Below are 17,353 nucleotides of genomic sequence, written 5' to 3'. Positions count from 1 at the left end.
TCTGTCTCTGAGGTATAAAATATCACCATGGAGGACCTCAGTGAGTCTGATCATAGATGTTGCTTGGAAGGTATGGGCAGTCAAATGGACTTATCTAGGCTTGTCATGATGTAATCTTGCAACGCAAAGCAAGAGCATGTTTTGATTTTTAAGATACTGCAGCAGTAAAGTTGTTCACCAGAATGTAAGGCTGTGAGATGGCTAGCATGGCAGTTAGCTTCCACCCCTGCACTTGGCCTCTGTGGCTCTGCATATGTAATACAATTCATCAGTTGTATGCTGCTGCATGGAATACAAGTATGTTTTTAAGCAGGGTTGTTAGAAGTTGCATTCTATGTATGTGCAGTTTGAGAAGTGCATATCCACTCAAGCAGTTCATGATTATATAGCACCTGAAGCACATCTACTGCAGCCAGCTGATTCACACAACAAAAGACGACAACAACTTCTCTTACAGGTCTCCAGTTATAAACTCTGCACCTATTCTCGTCTCCTGCTCAGAAATTATTTGCTTTCTGAACCAACTGCAGATTTCTCTTTTTTTTTTTTTTTAAATATGTTTTAAGGAGGAGCTGATTAGGTTTGGATGGCTTATTTAGTTATGCAACGATACTATCATGATTTCTTCTGTTTTGTAAGCAACCAATTACAGTTATTATGAATACCACTTCTGAACAATACATTCCAATAATTTATAGATACCAGTGCTAAGAAGAGATACTTCATGTGAAATAGAAATCTACTATATCACATCTTAAAGAAGTTAAATTAATTTCAGAAGCAAAATAACTGTATTTGAAAGGCCTGGACCAGAGGCATTTAGCACTATGGAAATAGATGCATAGGAGAGTTGTTAACTTTCCATCTTCTTTACTAAGACCGGACATTTTTTCCCCCCACTGCCTACTGTAGTGCTTCATAAACCAAAAATTGCTCCCCCTGTTAAACAGAATTTAGTGTTATGTGACTTCCACTGCCAACTAACCTGGAAACGAGAGGTCTCTTGAACATTTGCAGGAAAAAAAAAGACATCTTCAACATCCTCCTGTTTGAGCTCCAAATCTCTTACCTGGTCATGAATGTCAACCATCACTGCATTCTGCTGTGGTGGGTGAACAGCTGGGCGTAACATACGAGGAGATACATTCGGTGGGCGAAAAGCTCGGGGCTCTTCTATTGCTTGCTGCTGTCCATAGGAGAGATGGTGATAGTTTTCATCTAGGCTAATGGAATTATGTCGAGACAGACGATCTCTCCTAGTTCTCTGACGTCGAACAGGAGGACTGGAAACACATTAAAAAAGATTAGAGATTATGTAAATGCCACATGGCCTTCTCAATAACTAAAACCAATGAAAATGAAGTTTCAAGAAATTTTTTTAAATGCCCAGCAGGCCCAAGCTTGGGGCAATCCAAAACACGAACACAGACTGAATGATGAGCAGACTGAGAGCAGGTCTGCAGAGAATGTTCAGGTATTGGTGGATATCGGTGGACAAAAATCTCAACATGAGCCAGCAGTGTACAACTACAGCTCGGAACGATTTATACCTCAAAGGAAATGTCAAAATATTTACCATGTCATCTAGTCAGAAATAGTGATGTTATTAAATACAGCGTCTAGTCTAAACACTCTTCTCTTGAGCTGAAACAAGGAATCAAAAGTGTTTATCTGCCTATACAGCCTGTTTACCTCCTTCTGTTTCGTGCAGGTGTGTTGCATCGTTCCCCTGAGAAGTGGTGTTGGTTGGGCCTAGCCAAAGGAGGCTGCCTATTTGATGTCATATCCCATGGTCGCATTGGCGGTGACGAGGCTGGTGATGCCGTCGTATAATCAAAGACTGAATGGGAAAGGCGTTGCCGCTTGGGGCTGGGACCGTCTTCGCTCTACGCAAGTGAAAAATAAACGAAACATCTCCAGATGAGTGAATTACAACTATGTTTCAAGATTACTTTGCAGCTAGCATTAGAAGGAAGCATTTACTGCAGACTGCACTGAAACACCTTCAAGTTAATCAGCTGCAAGTAGTCATCTATTTCTTTCTCCTCTAACACAAATTTGTGATAGCTCCCTAATTCCTGAAGATTAACCAAATTATACTTCAGAAACATGAATGTATCAAATATTCTAATGTCTATCAAACCCAAATTATCAGGAAAGAGCATAATATGAGGAATATAAGGTACACCATGCCCCCACATTGATGGGTTACAGAAGCATAAAAACATATAAGCACAGCCTTCACGCTCGTGCTGTGTTGCCTCCCTTTTTTGTGAAGGCTGTGCTATCATGGTTAACCAGATATTTGCCTTGTCCTGAAACCCATTTTAATTCTGCTAGCTTAGCTTAGCACACAGGTGTATGTTTTTCTACTTATTGCTATGAATTGTCATTGGGAAGTACTGATACATGATCTAAAAAAAAAAAAAACAACCCTAAAAATCACCAACCTATGTCTTTCAATAAAATTCATCCAGTACTACATAACACCTAGTTTTCAATGTTAATGATACGAAAGCCATTCACTTCCAAGTAATGTTCTCCCAGCTGCTTCTGAATACAACTACCTCTCTTTTCTACTGTGTAACCATGCTATTAACTCTATTTGAATAGAGACAGATGCCATTCCTGTCAAAAGATCCCACAGATGTCCCAGAATCCAGTAGCAAAAGCAATAAAAGTCCCTTCCCAAGCTCTAACCTACTCTTCCATCAGAATTATCATCTGTCATGCTGTTAATAAACGACCCAAACTGTTCCACTCCAGAACCCACTGTCTGAACACATGAAAACTAAAAGCAACACAAGAACTGCCATGCTGCATTCTATCTTTGACCTCAAGCATCACAGACTTCTCTGACACTGCTCATGCAAGCCAAACCCTACTGCTCTGCTGCTCTCCAGCTTATTGACTCACACACTTCAGTCCCTCTCAGCGTTATTTCAATAAACTGAAACAACTTCAACTCTATTCAATTACAGATTACTGCAATTGGTAACTGCAGAGAAAGTGTGCCAACCTAAAAATTGGTATAGCTCTCATTTCACATTATTTGTAGATAATGGACTACTTTGGGCTCTCAGCTTTCCAGGGTCCTATTTGATTTCTGAATGCTACCAGTTCCTTTCTGACAGGTTAGCAATGATACATACTTTGTTCTCCTGCTCTTCACAGTGCAAACACATTGTTTTATAACTCCTAAGTTACATGCAAGAGTTTAAGAGAAAAAAGGTATTTTTCCTCACTTGATCATTTTTATTAAATTTCACTTATTTCAGCCTCATGCTTTCAAGTACTTTAGAACAAATCAGTTTCCCCACCACTGATGATGCAGGAAGAGAAAAAAAAGAGAGGAAAAAAAGTGAACACAAAGTGCACACTTTCAATTTTACGACTGACATGCTTATAATTTAGAGCCATTGTCAGTAAGACAAGCCTTTCAGCAAGTTGTGGCAAACTTCAATTTAATCCAAAATTCTGTATTTTGCATGGATATTTTATTCATTTAAACATTTTTTTAAAGTAAACCAAAATTTAAAATATACACAGATTTATTCTTTCAAATTCATAATTATAAAATCGGAAAGTGATTATGCACATTACTTTATTATGAATCACAAAAAAATCAATGGAAATCTATTATAATGAATTTATGTTCTTTGTTAAAAAATAGTAAGTCAATATATAGATTTTAAAAGAATAGCTAACATGAATGGCATTTTATAACTGCAAAAGGGCCTCTAATAACAAGTGCTAGAGCAAGATTTTAGTAGCTGACACTTTGAAGGGCTTTAAAGCACACCAATATTAAGGGCACAGAACATGACCTGGCAGGGGTTCAATTAGAAAATGCAACAAGTACACTGATGTAAAATAGAGGAAAGAGATCTGCAAATCCATGTTAGGAAATAAAGGAAGGTTTAAAGGTATCTTGATCCCTTAAGCACTGGAACGTATCCTGTTTTATTTATATTTTTTCTACACAAAGCTAACAACATGACCTATCACAGAATAAAAAGATCCAACAGAAAGTAAAAGCTGATGAAAATCTCAGAGAGGATGATACTAAAAGAAAATAAAACACTGCAACAGGAGTCTCAAAGAAAAAAGAAGATGGCTATTCCATGCAACTACATAAATATCAAATCTGGAGACTACGTAAATAGCCATGTGGGACTTCTAAGTATATTAGAAGACAAGCAATATGGACTGTAGGAAATGAACTAATATGAGATGATTACAGCCAATAAAGTACAATTCTTTCCCCAAAGATGCAAAGCATCTTGAACTACATTTTTCATTTGCTTAAATAAAAGGAGATCATCTTTGTCCTTAAACAGAAAAACAGGACTGGTTGTTTCTTCCGCTTGCACTTCCGAACAGTGTTTTACAGCAACTTCTTATATTTGTATCTACAAATTGCAAGTCTGTCTAAAAATCTACACCAAACTTCTGATTTGAAACACCAAAATACAAATCAAATTTCTTGTCTTCTGAATCTTTCAGATGCCTCTAGTAGATGAGACTAATGTTCATACAAAGAATAAGCATTCATCATTTTCTGTGTACAATTCTAAGATGCCTTCACAATTGCAGTGGCTAAGCAGTAGTACTCAACCTTAAAAAATATATATATAAAATCTCTGTTTGCAAATAAGTGATCTCCAGGTTATCAGTTTTAATTTGGACAATGTCTAGCAAGGTATTTGCCTACAGATTCTTTTCTTAACAACTTTATTATCATGCCTTTATGTAACTGGAATTCAATACATTCAAAAAGTTGTAACTCAAGAATTCCACCTTTATTATATATTTAAAACAGGTATCTGGGCAGCAAAATAGAAGTTATTCAAATTAAAACAATTACCCAGGCAAAAAAAAATGACACCATGCACACACAGGGAAGGTGAGGCACAACAAACTATCTGGTCACTCACCTCCCTGGCTCCATGGTGGAACTGGGTGTGCCCGAGGGCCAGAGGTCACAGCCCCAGCGGCTGGCGAAGAGACCCCAGGGCTCTGGATACCAGTCCCACAGGCCTGCGAGGCCAGAGGCTGGAGCCCCGTGTCCACTCACCATGGTCTCACCACCAATGGCATGCATTCAGCCCATGCAACTCACACACACATGCACGCACACACACCAGATAAGGGTGAGGTCACGCAGAGGGCTCATTAAGAAAGGGTGTAATGAGAAGACAGGACAGTCTGCAGTGCCCATTTGCCCAAGCATACCTACCAGCTGTGGATACACACGACTGACTCCTTCATATCCTTTTCTGCCCTCCAGCAGCCTGCGTCTCTGGTTTGCATCCCTATTAGCTGCAAAGTCCTGGTTTGCCTGCAGCTTCTTGACAGTCAGTGTGGTTGACCAGGACTGGTTTCAGACCCTCTCTTACTTCTTTTAAAGTTTGGCTGGCAGATTTGAATCTCTGTATACAATTTTGTTTGTTGCCTCTTCCTTATCATTCCATCTGATAAAGTACTTGATCACATAATCTCACTGCAATAAGCATTCCCACACACTTTTCTCTATTACTGACTAATCGGGTTTAGTTTGGTTACCATCTCCCTTCCTGTTTCTTGGCCAGGTTTTGCATCCTGGAGGCTTCCTTCTTATAGTTTCCCACTTTTCTTAGTATTCCCTCTTGACACTGAAATACTCCTTGACCAGACACACTCACAGGAGTGCACACTCTCTCCTTCCACATATGTAAACCAAACAAAACTTCCATTAATTGTATGTAGAGAAATCGTAAGGATGTCAGACACTCCAGCTGATGAAGAATGAGATAAAGACTAGTCACGAAAATGGGACAAACCAACACCTCCTCACTTTTTGCCCTAAACAAGAATATCTGAAATTAAAAGTGTGTGAAAAAATAACGGGAGAAAAAAGTGATCATATCAACTTTTAAGACAGCAAACAAAAAGCTCTTGGGCTTTATACATAAAGACTGAGATTTCCTCTAAATACACCCTCAAAACTCTAGACCTAAATAAATCTAGAAAGGAAATACTACAAAGAAGCAAGTATATGCAATAAATTTAAGAATAATGTTCCAAGAGTAGCAAAAAAAAAAAAAAAATAGGGATTACAAACAGGTAAGATTACTTCAAAGCCTAATAGTGACTCTTTTTCCAAGACAAAGTAAAAAAAAATTATCCAGTTAGACACAGGGCTGCATCGCAAAAGAGCTGTCTACATATAGATTTGCCAGCAGAATAACACTGAGATGATGCACAGCTTTTTGAGGCAAAAACTGTCTATACAATTATTAGCTGGCAGAATAAACACCATCAGTAAGAATCTTTTACCAGCAACCGAGCTTACCCAATGATTTTTGCTGGCCTGGTTGTGATGGTTTGCAGAGTTCTGTTTCGTTGCCTTTGCTGTTGTTGTTGTTGTTGTGCTGACAACTGCATGCTAGAACAGCTAGATGATAAAACACTTTTTGCTCAGCCTCTGCAGTGTTAAGCAGGATGTGGAGCTTCTGCTTCAACCCACCACCTTCCACATCAACACCTTACCTGTTCTCACAAATAATAAAATACCTGGATCAGGCACCGTGACACCACAGGAAGGAACTAAAAAAAAAAAAAAACCTTATGTCTGCTGATTGGGAACACAATCTGGCAGAATGCGGCAGTGAAGCGGATGTAAAGTGGGCATGCAGTGAGAAAATAAACATCTGAATAGTGATGTCCACACTTTGCATCCTCCAGACACCAAATTAAAACCCTAGATCCCAAACATTCAAGACAACTGTTTCATACAGTGCATCACAAGAAGCCTTTTAAGTCCTGCTTAGGCTCCAGTGACAAGTTTCCCTACCAGTAATTATTTTAAGTCTCAATTTTTTTTCTTGTCCACATTCAGTTACAGATTTGTGAACTGCAGACAACTTGAATGCATGGCTAGCAGAATACATACAAGGCAATTTCCTGATGAAGGAACGCTGCCATTACATGAATTTGGTGTAATGAAGACTTGGAAAAGAAGTACAGACCTTCCTAAACCTGAGTGCTGGCTCAAACAAGTCAGGTGGCTGAAAGGAAGCTCAGTTAGGCAGCTCTTAAGAGAGCTTAAGAGAGGGTACGTATTACCCTGTGTCCAGTTCTGAACTCCTCAGTACACAACTGAGGGAGAGAGTCCAGTGAAATGTCACTAAGATCATGAAGAGACTGGAGCATTCCTCCTGCAAGGAGAGGCTGAGAGAGCTAGGACTGTTCAGCCTGAAGAGAAGGCTCGGGGGGCTCTTATCAACATACATAAACACATGAAGGTAGAATGCAAAGAAGACAGGGCACCAACTGGCACACTAAAAGTTCTCTCTGAACACCTGGAAGACCTTCTTTGCTATGCAGGTGACAGAACACTGGTACATGTTACCCAGAGAGGCTGCGGAGTCCCCTCCTTGGAGATTTTCAAGCCACCTGGATGTGATCCTGAGCAACCTGCTCTGAGCAGCTCTGAAGGGGTTGGCTCAGACAGCCTCCAGGGGGACCTTCCAACCTCAGTCATTCTGTGACTCTGTGGCAGCACAAAGTAAAGTGGTAAGTGATCTTCACTGAATGCTATGCACTAGGCTTTCAGTAGTGCTCTCCTGTGAAAGCAGGAAAAAGCACATCAAATAATACTTCAGAGTAGAGGGCCAAAAGTTACTCTACAGAAGTATCCTTGTGAGCACATATATGGTTTACCACTTAACCTTGGCACTTCTCAGATTTATTAAAATGGTACATAACTCAGCTCCGCTCTTCAGACAGGACTGTCAAAAGTTGAGAAAGTGACTATATGTAACTGGAACTTGAGATGAAAATTCCAGTAGCGACCAAGAAACACTAAGCAGGACAATAGCCATTTCTATGGTTACAGCAAAATGCAGAGGAAAAAGAAAAAATAAGCTCAGAAGAGAACTCCTTTTTGCCTCCTTTCTCTGGGTTTAGGCAAGAAGTATTTTGTATTTCAAATCCTAGAAATGGAAGAGTTCACAGCAGGACTGAAAGGAAATAACTTGGGAAGGAAGAAAACCTCCATCTTTATTTTTCTGGAAAGATCTTTTCCTAAAGCACTGATGAAAACTGCCAGGCAGAGCATCTCCTCAGCAATATAAGAAGTTGCACTATGAATGCTCTCACCCCCGCTCATACAATGACTTACCCTTATCACAACATGAAAGAAAAAACTGTCCAGTCCTACAAAGATGAACAGAGCTGGGCTGACAGACACAAGGCTAACAGCAGGAGGCTGTGGAAGGAGGACACAGCTGAGTTTGTGCTACTGTCAAGTTTACCTATGCCAGAAATGTCAGGAGATTTCAAGGATAGGAATAAAACAGGAATAAAACTCTCAAGATGAAAGGGCTCCTTAGACAATCAGCAAACAAAACACAGTATTTGTCATAGTACCTACATGAAGCACAGTTGTGTTTTTTTTTTTCCTCCAGTTATGAAGTTGTGATAAATGCAAAAGACAATGCTACTGCAAATGATCTAGGAGGTAAAAAGCTCTTAGGACAGAAACTCTGAAAAGCCTTATTTCCCTGAGAAGGGAGGATAAGCATCACCATTTTTTTTTTTTTTTTTTTTTTTTTACAGGTGGAAAACCTACAGAAGAACCCTGGTGAGGCAGTTCTGTGTAACTATTTTTCTATCCAGTGAGGAATAGTTTCAAAGCAATCCAGGCAAACTGGTTGGACAGCAATCAGCAAAAAGCATAATTAAGGTGCAACAGAGATTCCCTTCTTCTCTCCCAGTGTTTTTAAATAGCTGCTGTTAGCCGTTTACTGCTGTTGAACAAAAAAAAAAAAGACATGGCTTTAGACAATTTGACAAATGGAAATCAGTAGAGGGCACCAAAACGCAAAGGAAGTTTTCATGATTTTTCACAAGAGCTCAGTAAGAGGATCAATTCCAGGAGAAGTCAAGCCTCCACCTTACCAAATGTTTCAAGTGTCAGTGCCTCAACAGTCAATACAATTCTCCAACTTGAAACGGGAAGAAATAAATTTTGTACTCCATCTATATTCTTACTCCTACCTTTCAGACTTCTCCTGGGAAAGAGGAAGAGCTCCTTAGAATGATTAAATGACAAAACCTTTAGGAATCTAAAACTTGCTCCATACAAATTCCCATTCAGCTCATGAGCAGTTTAGCCCACACTGTTACCAAGTACAAACATTTATGATTGTTTTGAAAAGCAACAAGACTACAATTTAAGTTTCAGCTTGCTTTTTAGTAGTAGTCCTGAAGAACTCACTTGCCTTCATAACTGCAAAAGTTGTACTACTTAATATTTGAGCAAAGAAATAATTTCTTAGACTTACTCTTCTGCTCTTCAGTAAGGAAGTTGACTTTGGAAATAATGTCACTTTAAATCATATTATCTCCTATAGTCAGAGTAAACCACGTTGAGAAAAAAATACGTAGATAGGCTTTTGCTAAGATTCAAATAGGAAAATGTTGAGATCTCTAACTTATGAACCCCTCTAATTTACATGCTACTTTTCTTGCAATTACTGCTCTTAGCGTGTACTGTTTGCTGGCAACAAGCTCAAGGAAACCTTTACACGTAATACTATGTATGCATGTTTTGTTTTCTATGGGTTTGGTAATTGAGGAAGATAACTACTAACTTCTCATTACAGCAAGCATAGCACCTCATCCATTCTGCTGTCTCACACTCAACTCTCTCACTGTGCACGTTCTCCTCTCTAACTGCCCAGCCAAATGGATCTTCCTCCTGTTTTTCAGGACAGCAAGTCTCCAATGCCACAGCTACAATACCTTGCTAAAGAGAAAAAAAAAAAAAAAAGTGTACACATTTCAAGAAGCAATGGGGTCTGCTGGGCCAGCAAACAGCAAAACCCCTGAGATAAAGGTAAATGCCATGTATTTAGAAACTGGAAACAGGGCTGTCGTTCTAGCAGATGGGTGATTAGGAGCAAGCATGTAAGCAGTGCTGCAGAGTCAGGCAGTAACGCCAGGACAAGGTGGGCTCCTGGTGACCATGGCTATCTTACCACGCTAGCCGCCTCACCAGATGGTCAAACAACACACCAAGAAGAGCGTTTGCTCCCAAAGCCACTTTCACGTGGCTTCATGTCAATGAACGTCTGCCTAAGTAGTAACTGTGTTACTATAAAGAATCACAGTTAAAAGCCAATGCCTCCAGACACTAGCTCAATGCACAACTAGTTTCAAAACACACTTCTTAAGGAAGCGACGAACATCTTCCTGGTTCATGTACACTGAAGAGCGCCTCCTTTTAAATGGGAAACAGGAATCGGTCCGCACTGAAAACCCTGAAGGCAGAGCCCCAAGCCGCACACCTGAGCAGCAGTCTCTCCCCGGACAGCCGTCCCTTCTCGGCTCGTGACAGCACAGCGGCCCGCAGGCACAGAGGAGTCACCGTCGCTTCGCCCCGACCCGACCCAAACGCGGCCGCGGCCAACCGGCCCTCGCCCGCCGAACCTGCACGGCACCGGCACGGCACCGACCCGAGCGCGGCCAACCGCCCCTCGCCCGCCGGACCCGGCGCACCGGCACGACCCCGCCCCTCCCCCTCGGTACCTGCGGCCGCGGGGCCCCGCGGGGCCGCGCCCCCGCCTCCTCGGCGCGCCCCGCGGTGCCCGGCGAGGCTCCCCCGCCGCCTCCTGTCGTGTCGGCTGCAGGTCCCGCCGCTGCTGCAGCTGCCGCCGCCGCCGCCGCCGCCCGGCCCGGGCCTGGGCCTGCGCCTGCGCCGCCTGCCCGCACGGTCGCTTCCGGGAGTGGCGGCCCGGCGCCCTCCGCCCATCACAGGGCGAGCTCCGGCTGCGGCCCGCGACCCTCCTGCGCCCGGCCCGCCGCCCTCCGCAGCCCGCTGCCGCCACCACCCGCCATGTTCCGCCCCTGCGGGCCCTGCGGCCCCGCGCCGCCTCCGGGCGCCGGTGACGTCACGCTCCGCCGGGGGCGGGCCGAGAGGAGCCGGCCCCGCCTCGCACCCGGCAGCGCGCGACGCCCTTTGTTTGCACCCGGCAGCGGCTGGCGAGCCGGCGCGAGCCCGTCACCGCCGCGGCCGGAAGTAGGCGGCGGGCGGCCGGGGGCGGGAGCTGGGCTGCAAGCCCTGCGCGCACGCGCAGCAGGTCGCCGGGCCACACCGTCCCCAGCCTCCGCCGCGGGCGGCCCGGGGAGCGGCGCGGCGAGAGGCGCCGCCTCTGATCGTCTGGGGACGGCGGCCGCGGGCCCTCCGCCCCACCAGCTGCCCCTCGCTGCCGATTACCTGGAATGCTTTGAAATAAACCTACTCTGATTTTACAAGAGCAGGAAAATAACAGCCTTTCAAAAAGTCCACCGGCCTCTCAAACTGACTGAGTCAGAGCAGCTGCGGTAACATCCTACCTTACCTCACAGTCAGCAGCAGCACTGCTTTATTAACCCAGAGCGTCGTATGGCAGCGATGTTCAGAATACCAAGGGAGCGCAAGCAAAAAGACAAATACCGTGCATTCACTTACATGGCGATTCAAAGCAACCCTTAAAAATGAGCACTATGCTTGCAGAGCGAAGTCTTTGTGTAGTAAAAGCAATACATTAAAAAAAAGAGGTAGACGTGGATCTTTCGAAGGAGAAATTTATGTATGCCTCACCTTGTCGCCATCATCGTTGCAAATGTGATCTTGATGGATTGACTGGCACTGAAAGGAAGTAGCAATGCTACCTGCAAAAGAAGGTGGGTAAAAAGCTTGTTAAAATGATAACCCAATTCCTGTGAACGCTAAAAATAAGGACAAATCTACCAGCCAGATTGGTGGGGTTTTTTGCCTTCACACAGAAGAGAGGTTTAGTTGCCAAACAGCTAAGTCTGTCAAGTCATGCATTTAATTCTGATGCTGGAATAAGCATCAGAGATGCATTTTGCACAGTGTGCCAGCAATAACTTCACAGAGATATTTTTCCAACCATTTAAACAGAACAAAATTTGAGCTAGTTCATCAATCCAAAGCAAACATATGCAGTAAAATACCATATGAACACACAGACAGAGAGAAGCTACACAGCTCCATGTTAAGGCGCTGTAGTCCTGCCTTGTATCCCTTACTGAAGACAATGTTCAGCACCCTGGTTAGCCACAAAACAGCAGTTTCTCTCCAGTGGTCTACTAAGGATAACAGCGGACTGAAAAATCCAATATTAAAGCAGAAAAGCATTGCTCTTATCCATCTTATCTGTAGTGGGATTTCTGCCTGCTTAAGGTTTTTCATCAGTTTCACTATGCCACACTCTCTGCACACTTCTGCATAGACTCATCCCCGTCCTGAGACTTCTATCCAAGCAGAGAAACAACCTGAAGCTGGATTGTATCAATACAGATTCTCAAGCACGTGCTTTTCCCTGCTCAGAAAGCAGAGGAGCAGGGTAACCACTGCTCTTGATTTTGTACTTCCTAAAAATACTGGGTGAAACAAAACAAAAATAAAATAAAATGCATGGAGAAAAAAACAAACAAACAAACAACAACCATCAGCTTTACTGTAAAAGTACACTATTTCACGATGTTCCTCACAGAATATATATGTAGAAATTTTCTCCATGGGTTTCTTGATGGCCTTCTGTTACAATTTTGAAATATGAATAATCCTGTTCTGTAAGATAGACAAGGAATTCCATGCATATATATATTTTTTTTCATAAATCTTTGCAGCTTATGGGATGGACAGCGCTGATCCAAGAAGATGCTTATTTACAGAATCAGGCAGTCTGCCACTAGGCTTACAGAAGTTGAGTGTTCACATATTACAATTCATAAGCTACTCAAATTTCTTAAAAGAGGCACTCTTGGAAGATCCTAAAGGCTACGTGGCCTTTGTCTCTGTTTGGCTCTCCAACCCAGAAGGCAGTATATTTGGTTTCATTTTCAAAGCAGAACATGGAGATCCACACTGTTATACTGAGTACTTACCTACGGCTTCCTTCCACCTTCAGAAATTAGATGTAGAAGCTTCAATTGATAAACACTTTGCAATGTTTTTTTAGAATTTTGTTATCTCTGAAGTTGGCTAAAAGCACACGCTTTTAACTACTACAGCTGCAAATCAACAGAGTTCTTATAAGCACGCTGTTTGGTTACTTCCTCTGTCTCAAGACAGTTACATGTTGTGGGAACTGTATATTCCTGACAGCATGAGACTCTCCCCTGTCACCAAGTTTCCCTGGCATTTCCAGGACAGAATAATGCTTCAAAAGAGGAGGTTTCATTCATATCCTTATTAATTCTACAGTTCTGCTCCCAAAGGAAAAAAGAAAAAAAAAAAAAGGAAAAAAAAACCAAAAAGTACCAGAACACTGCATGAATATACATATCCTTCTGAAAAAAAACAAAAAACAAAAAACAAAGTAAAACCTCAAAGGTTTCCATTTAAATTACTTATTAATTACAGTTAGTACAAGTAATGCACTGATATAATAAAAGATCATTAAACATACATAAAAGGGCCATTAATTTATTCGGCTTGAGATAACAAAAATGGCACCAGATGCTGCAGTCTTCTTTTTGGCATCTCTTAGTACCAAACTAAAAGCCCAACTCAGCAGTCACAGCCCACTGCAAACTGCATGTGTGCTCCCAGGCAGGCTTTGAACTGAATCTAGATTCATGCTTTCCATAGGTGTTATTTTGGTCTGGCAGGTTAGAATGAAAAAGAGTCTCATTTAAGAAAACCTATAATTGAATTTTTGCACGTAGACATGCTTTCAGACGCTGAAAACTCAAGTGTTATTAAAAACACAGCAAATAATACAGAAATCTGAATAATAGTTTTGGCATCACTGTGTTAAAAACTGCTCCGCAGCAGACAGGACAGCAGCAGCAGCACATTCCTCTGTGTCTCTAATACCATGATTCAGTTGTTGACAGTGAAGCAATGCTCCTGCAGCCAGACTGTCACAACTATTGATTCTTACGCCCTCTACCAACCCAAGACTGGCTTTCAGAGTCCATCACTTCATGTTCTCAAAGGGAAATCTGACATTAAGCACTGATTCTACTTACTGAAAAAAGTTCAAATTCAGTATCAGGGAAACCAAATCCTTTTCTTCTTGCTTGCTCTGCAAAGGATTCTTTGCTGCTTTGTTGACAAATGCGTGTTTGTCAGCTGATGGATCTATCATAGCACGTTAATGCCTCATGGAGGGTTTTGTTTTGTTTTGTCTTTCTTTCAATCAGAAGCTTCAAAAGATGGTGACCCAAGTTTACAACAAAGAAAGGACTCATGCTGGGAGTTCACCTGCACCTACAGCTTACCATTGTCCTCCGTATCTATCTACGCACAGGCAACTGTACTCTGTGTGAATGTGTATACACACACAAAGATTGAGGTATATACATGTACATGCAGACGGGTATACACGTGTATATACAGACACATATGCACATATGCATAAATATATGCATACACACAGGTATAAATATTTTACATATGCATATATTGTGTTTATTATGGTTTTCCACAAGCCCCCAGTCAGTTTTAACATTGCAGCCAGCTGCTAGGAAGGTAATTACTGACACCAGTAAGTACCAGGCAACAGGAACAGTTGAAAAAGCTGAGAAGAGTGTTTTCAAGTAACTGTCCATAATTACCTAAGACAGAATTACAGAAAATGCAACTTGTGGGCAAAACTGTTTCCAAATCTTTGAAACTTATTACTTAAAAAACAGCAGAGAGATGCATGATCTTTGGGGGTGAGGAACAGCAAAATGGCAGGGTGGTAACACTTAAGTTACCACAAGACTGAAATTATGTAACTAGGTAAGCACAAACAATTAGCAATGTGAGTAAGAACCATTTGTAAAAGAGGGCTCAGCAACACTGGCAAACAGGTAGGCTGGCAGTTTGAAATACTAAAAGCATATTTTACGTAAAATTCCAGTGTATACACACGGGCTTTATTCTAAGAAATGAAAATGCAAGCTTTGATCATTTTATTTCCCCTATTTCCACAAATCACTCTGGAACTTGCAAATTAAGAGATGCAAGTGCAATATTCTTGAAATCAAATCAATCAAACAAAGCAACAAAACACCAAAAGCCCCCCAGCAACTTATTTAGAAGTAGTATAATTCAGTTGGAAGGGACCTAACAGAGAACACTGAATCCAACTGCTTGATCACCTCAGGGCTAACCAAAAGATGAACTGTATTAATGAGATCATTATCCAAACAGCTCTTGACCACTGGCAGCCATGGAGCATCAACTACTTCTCTAGGAAGCCTATTCCAATGCCTGACCACCCTCACGGTAAATAAATGTTTCCTGATGTCCTGCCTGCTCTGTGCCATCTCCATTCTGCCATCGGCTCCCAGCAGCAGAGCCCAGCACTCCCCTCTCACTGCACTGCGGGGAGCAGTGAGGTCAGCCCTCACCCTCCTCTTCTCCAGGCAGCCCAATGCCCCCAGCATTCCTCAGAGGACATCATGCCTTCAGCCCTGTCACCAGCTTTGCTGCCCGTCTCTGCATGTTTTCAAGGACCTAAATACCTTTCTATATTGTTGAGCTCAGAACTGCACACAATATTCGAGACGCATCCATGCTAAACAGCAGGAAAATCACCTCTTTTGACCAGCCAGTTGTGCTGTGTTTGATGTACCCCAACCGTACATGCGGTTTGCCCCTTGGCTGCCCGGATACAGCAGAGGTTCATGCTGAGCTGCTGTCACCAGCACTCCCACGTGCCGTCCTGCTGAGCTGCTCTCCAGCCACTCGTCCCCATCTGTACCTCTGTTCAGCACTGTTCTGTCCTGTTCTGTCCTGGGGCAGAACTAAACACCTTCCTTTTCAGAACTTCATGCCACTGCTGATTGTTCAGTGCGCCAAGGTATCTACATCTCCCTGCAAGGCCTCTCGTCCATCAGAGAATCAACAGCACAACTCAGATTAGTGCCATCAGCAAACTTCCTAAGGATGCATTCAGGTTCTGCATTCATTTACCACTGCTGTTCAAGAAACACATACCAGTAACACATCTAAAAAGAAAAAGACAGCATGCTATAACAGCCTTCCACATACTTTCCTGCAGAGGCTATTGCAGCAACACAGATCAGTTTACTCCTTTCGTGTGGTATAGTAAAACTACAAATAGCTACACCTGACACCTGCTGCACTATTAAACCTTCTCAACATTCATAATGCCTTTTGTTTTTGCTGGAGATCATGATGTAGTGAAACCAAGAACATATATTCTGAGAAGCCACAGTCATCTCAAAGATATCAAGAAAGTTTAGGAAATAATACAGTAAAGAGAGAAAGAAGCAGTAAGCCAAACCCTAGAGAGGAAAAGATCAATCGTTTATAGACAGAGAACGTTTTCTGACTGTAACACAACCAAACACAAGACACATTAAGGCAAATATGAAAACTAATTTAGTTATCTTCACAGGGGAAAAAAACAGAGATAAATAAAAATCATTTAACATCCAACTGATAATTTTGGATAAAATGTTAATTCAACTCTGGAAATTTATCATCTAGTAGTCCAAGATCAAATCAAGAGTTCTGTTGTCAGATTACACAAGGCTTGCCCAAGACTCCTCATCAACACTTCTATCAATACAGATACAATGACTGGTTAAGATATGTTAAAGTAAGGAGCTGCTAGTGAATTAGATGGCTGGCTGACTTCTTAAGAAAGAAAGAACAATTAAGAAAAATAATAATAAAAAAAACTTCTGACTCATCACTTTGGAAAGAAGTCTATCTGATGCAAGAGTCACAGACAGTGGCCTATAGGGGTCACAAGAGTTCCAGAAGAGTTTCTGTGTATTGCTGTAAGAAGAAAGAACAAAGAAGTTATCAATTTTAAGTTTCAAGGCGTGATGTTAAGAAAGACCAGTTTTAAACTGTGCAAAACATGCCAAGCTAACTTCCCATTTGATTTAGACCTTTGCAAAGCACAGGTATCTTCATTAAAAATGTTCCATGTACTTTATTGAGATTTGGAATCAATTCAAGCTCAAATTAAAAAATAAAAAAATAATAAAAAAAAACACCCCCCAAAAAAACCACCAACCAAGAGTGTTAAAGATAAAAAGATAAGACTTGATGACTTTCTGTCCATCACCTCAGATGCCAAGTTAAATTAAAATACGACATCTTGCTTAGTCTAAGATAAAACTGTAGGCAGGTGATAATAAGAACAGTTCAATTCTGCCGAACTATGACAAATGCCTATAATTCTGTTTGTAACATCTACGCATTTGGATAACAAAAGGAGTTCCCAGAATGCTGCATATATGATATCTTAGTCTATATCTAACTGCAGTGTCATCTAAAACTTGTTTTCTACCAGATAAAAGCCATAAACATGGAGTTTGCATT

At 41.9% G+C, this 17,353-nt stretch overlaps 1 protein-coding gene and 1 long non-coding RNA gene across 6 annotated transcripts in view; one reads left to right on the top strand and one right to left on the bottom strand.

The window, feature by feature from the left end:
• The window catches only part of RNF38 (ring finger protein 38), a 99,893-nt gene that overhangs the window by 22,545 nt on the left and 59,995 nt on the right, over positions 1 to 17,353 (bottom strand). For 3 of the 5 annotated variants that reach the window (XM_046905716.1, XM_040655822.2, XM_046905715.1), the window contains 3 exons: positions 11,630 to 11,700; positions 1,693 to 1,886; positions 1,070 to 1,283 (listed from right to left, as the gene is read on the bottom strand). In XM_046905716.1, the coding sequence (XP_046761672.1) occupies positions 1,070 to 1,283; positions 1,693 to 1,886; positions 11,630 to 11,700 (479 nt within the window). Of the gene's footprint in view, positions 1 to 1,069; positions 1,284 to 1,692; positions 1,887 to 10,334; positions 10,515 to 10,575; positions 10,910 to 11,629; positions 11,701 to 17,353 lie in introns of those variants that run through there. The other 2 variants (XM_424864.8, XM_040655824.2) reach the window with 2 other exon arrangements.
• Positions 11,133 to 16,468, top strand: LOC121108279. The gene is made up of 3 exons (XR_005842696.2): positions 11,133 to 11,712; positions 14,206 to 14,357; positions 15,203 to 16,468. It is a non-coding gene; the product is annotated as an uncharacterized LOC121108279 (long non-coding RNA).

The sequence above is a fragment of the Gallus gallus genome, chromosome Z (genome assembly GCF_016699485.2).
Source record: "Gallus gallus isolate bGalGal1 chromosome Z, bGalGal1.mat.broiler.GRCg7b, whole genome shotgun sequence".
NCBI classification, from domain to species: Eukaryota; Metazoa; Chordata; class Aves; order Galliformes; family Phasianidae; genus Gallus; species Gallus gallus.
The sequence above is the reverse complement of the archived record's forward strand: the minus strand, read 5'-3'. Positions and strand labels throughout refer to the sequence as shown.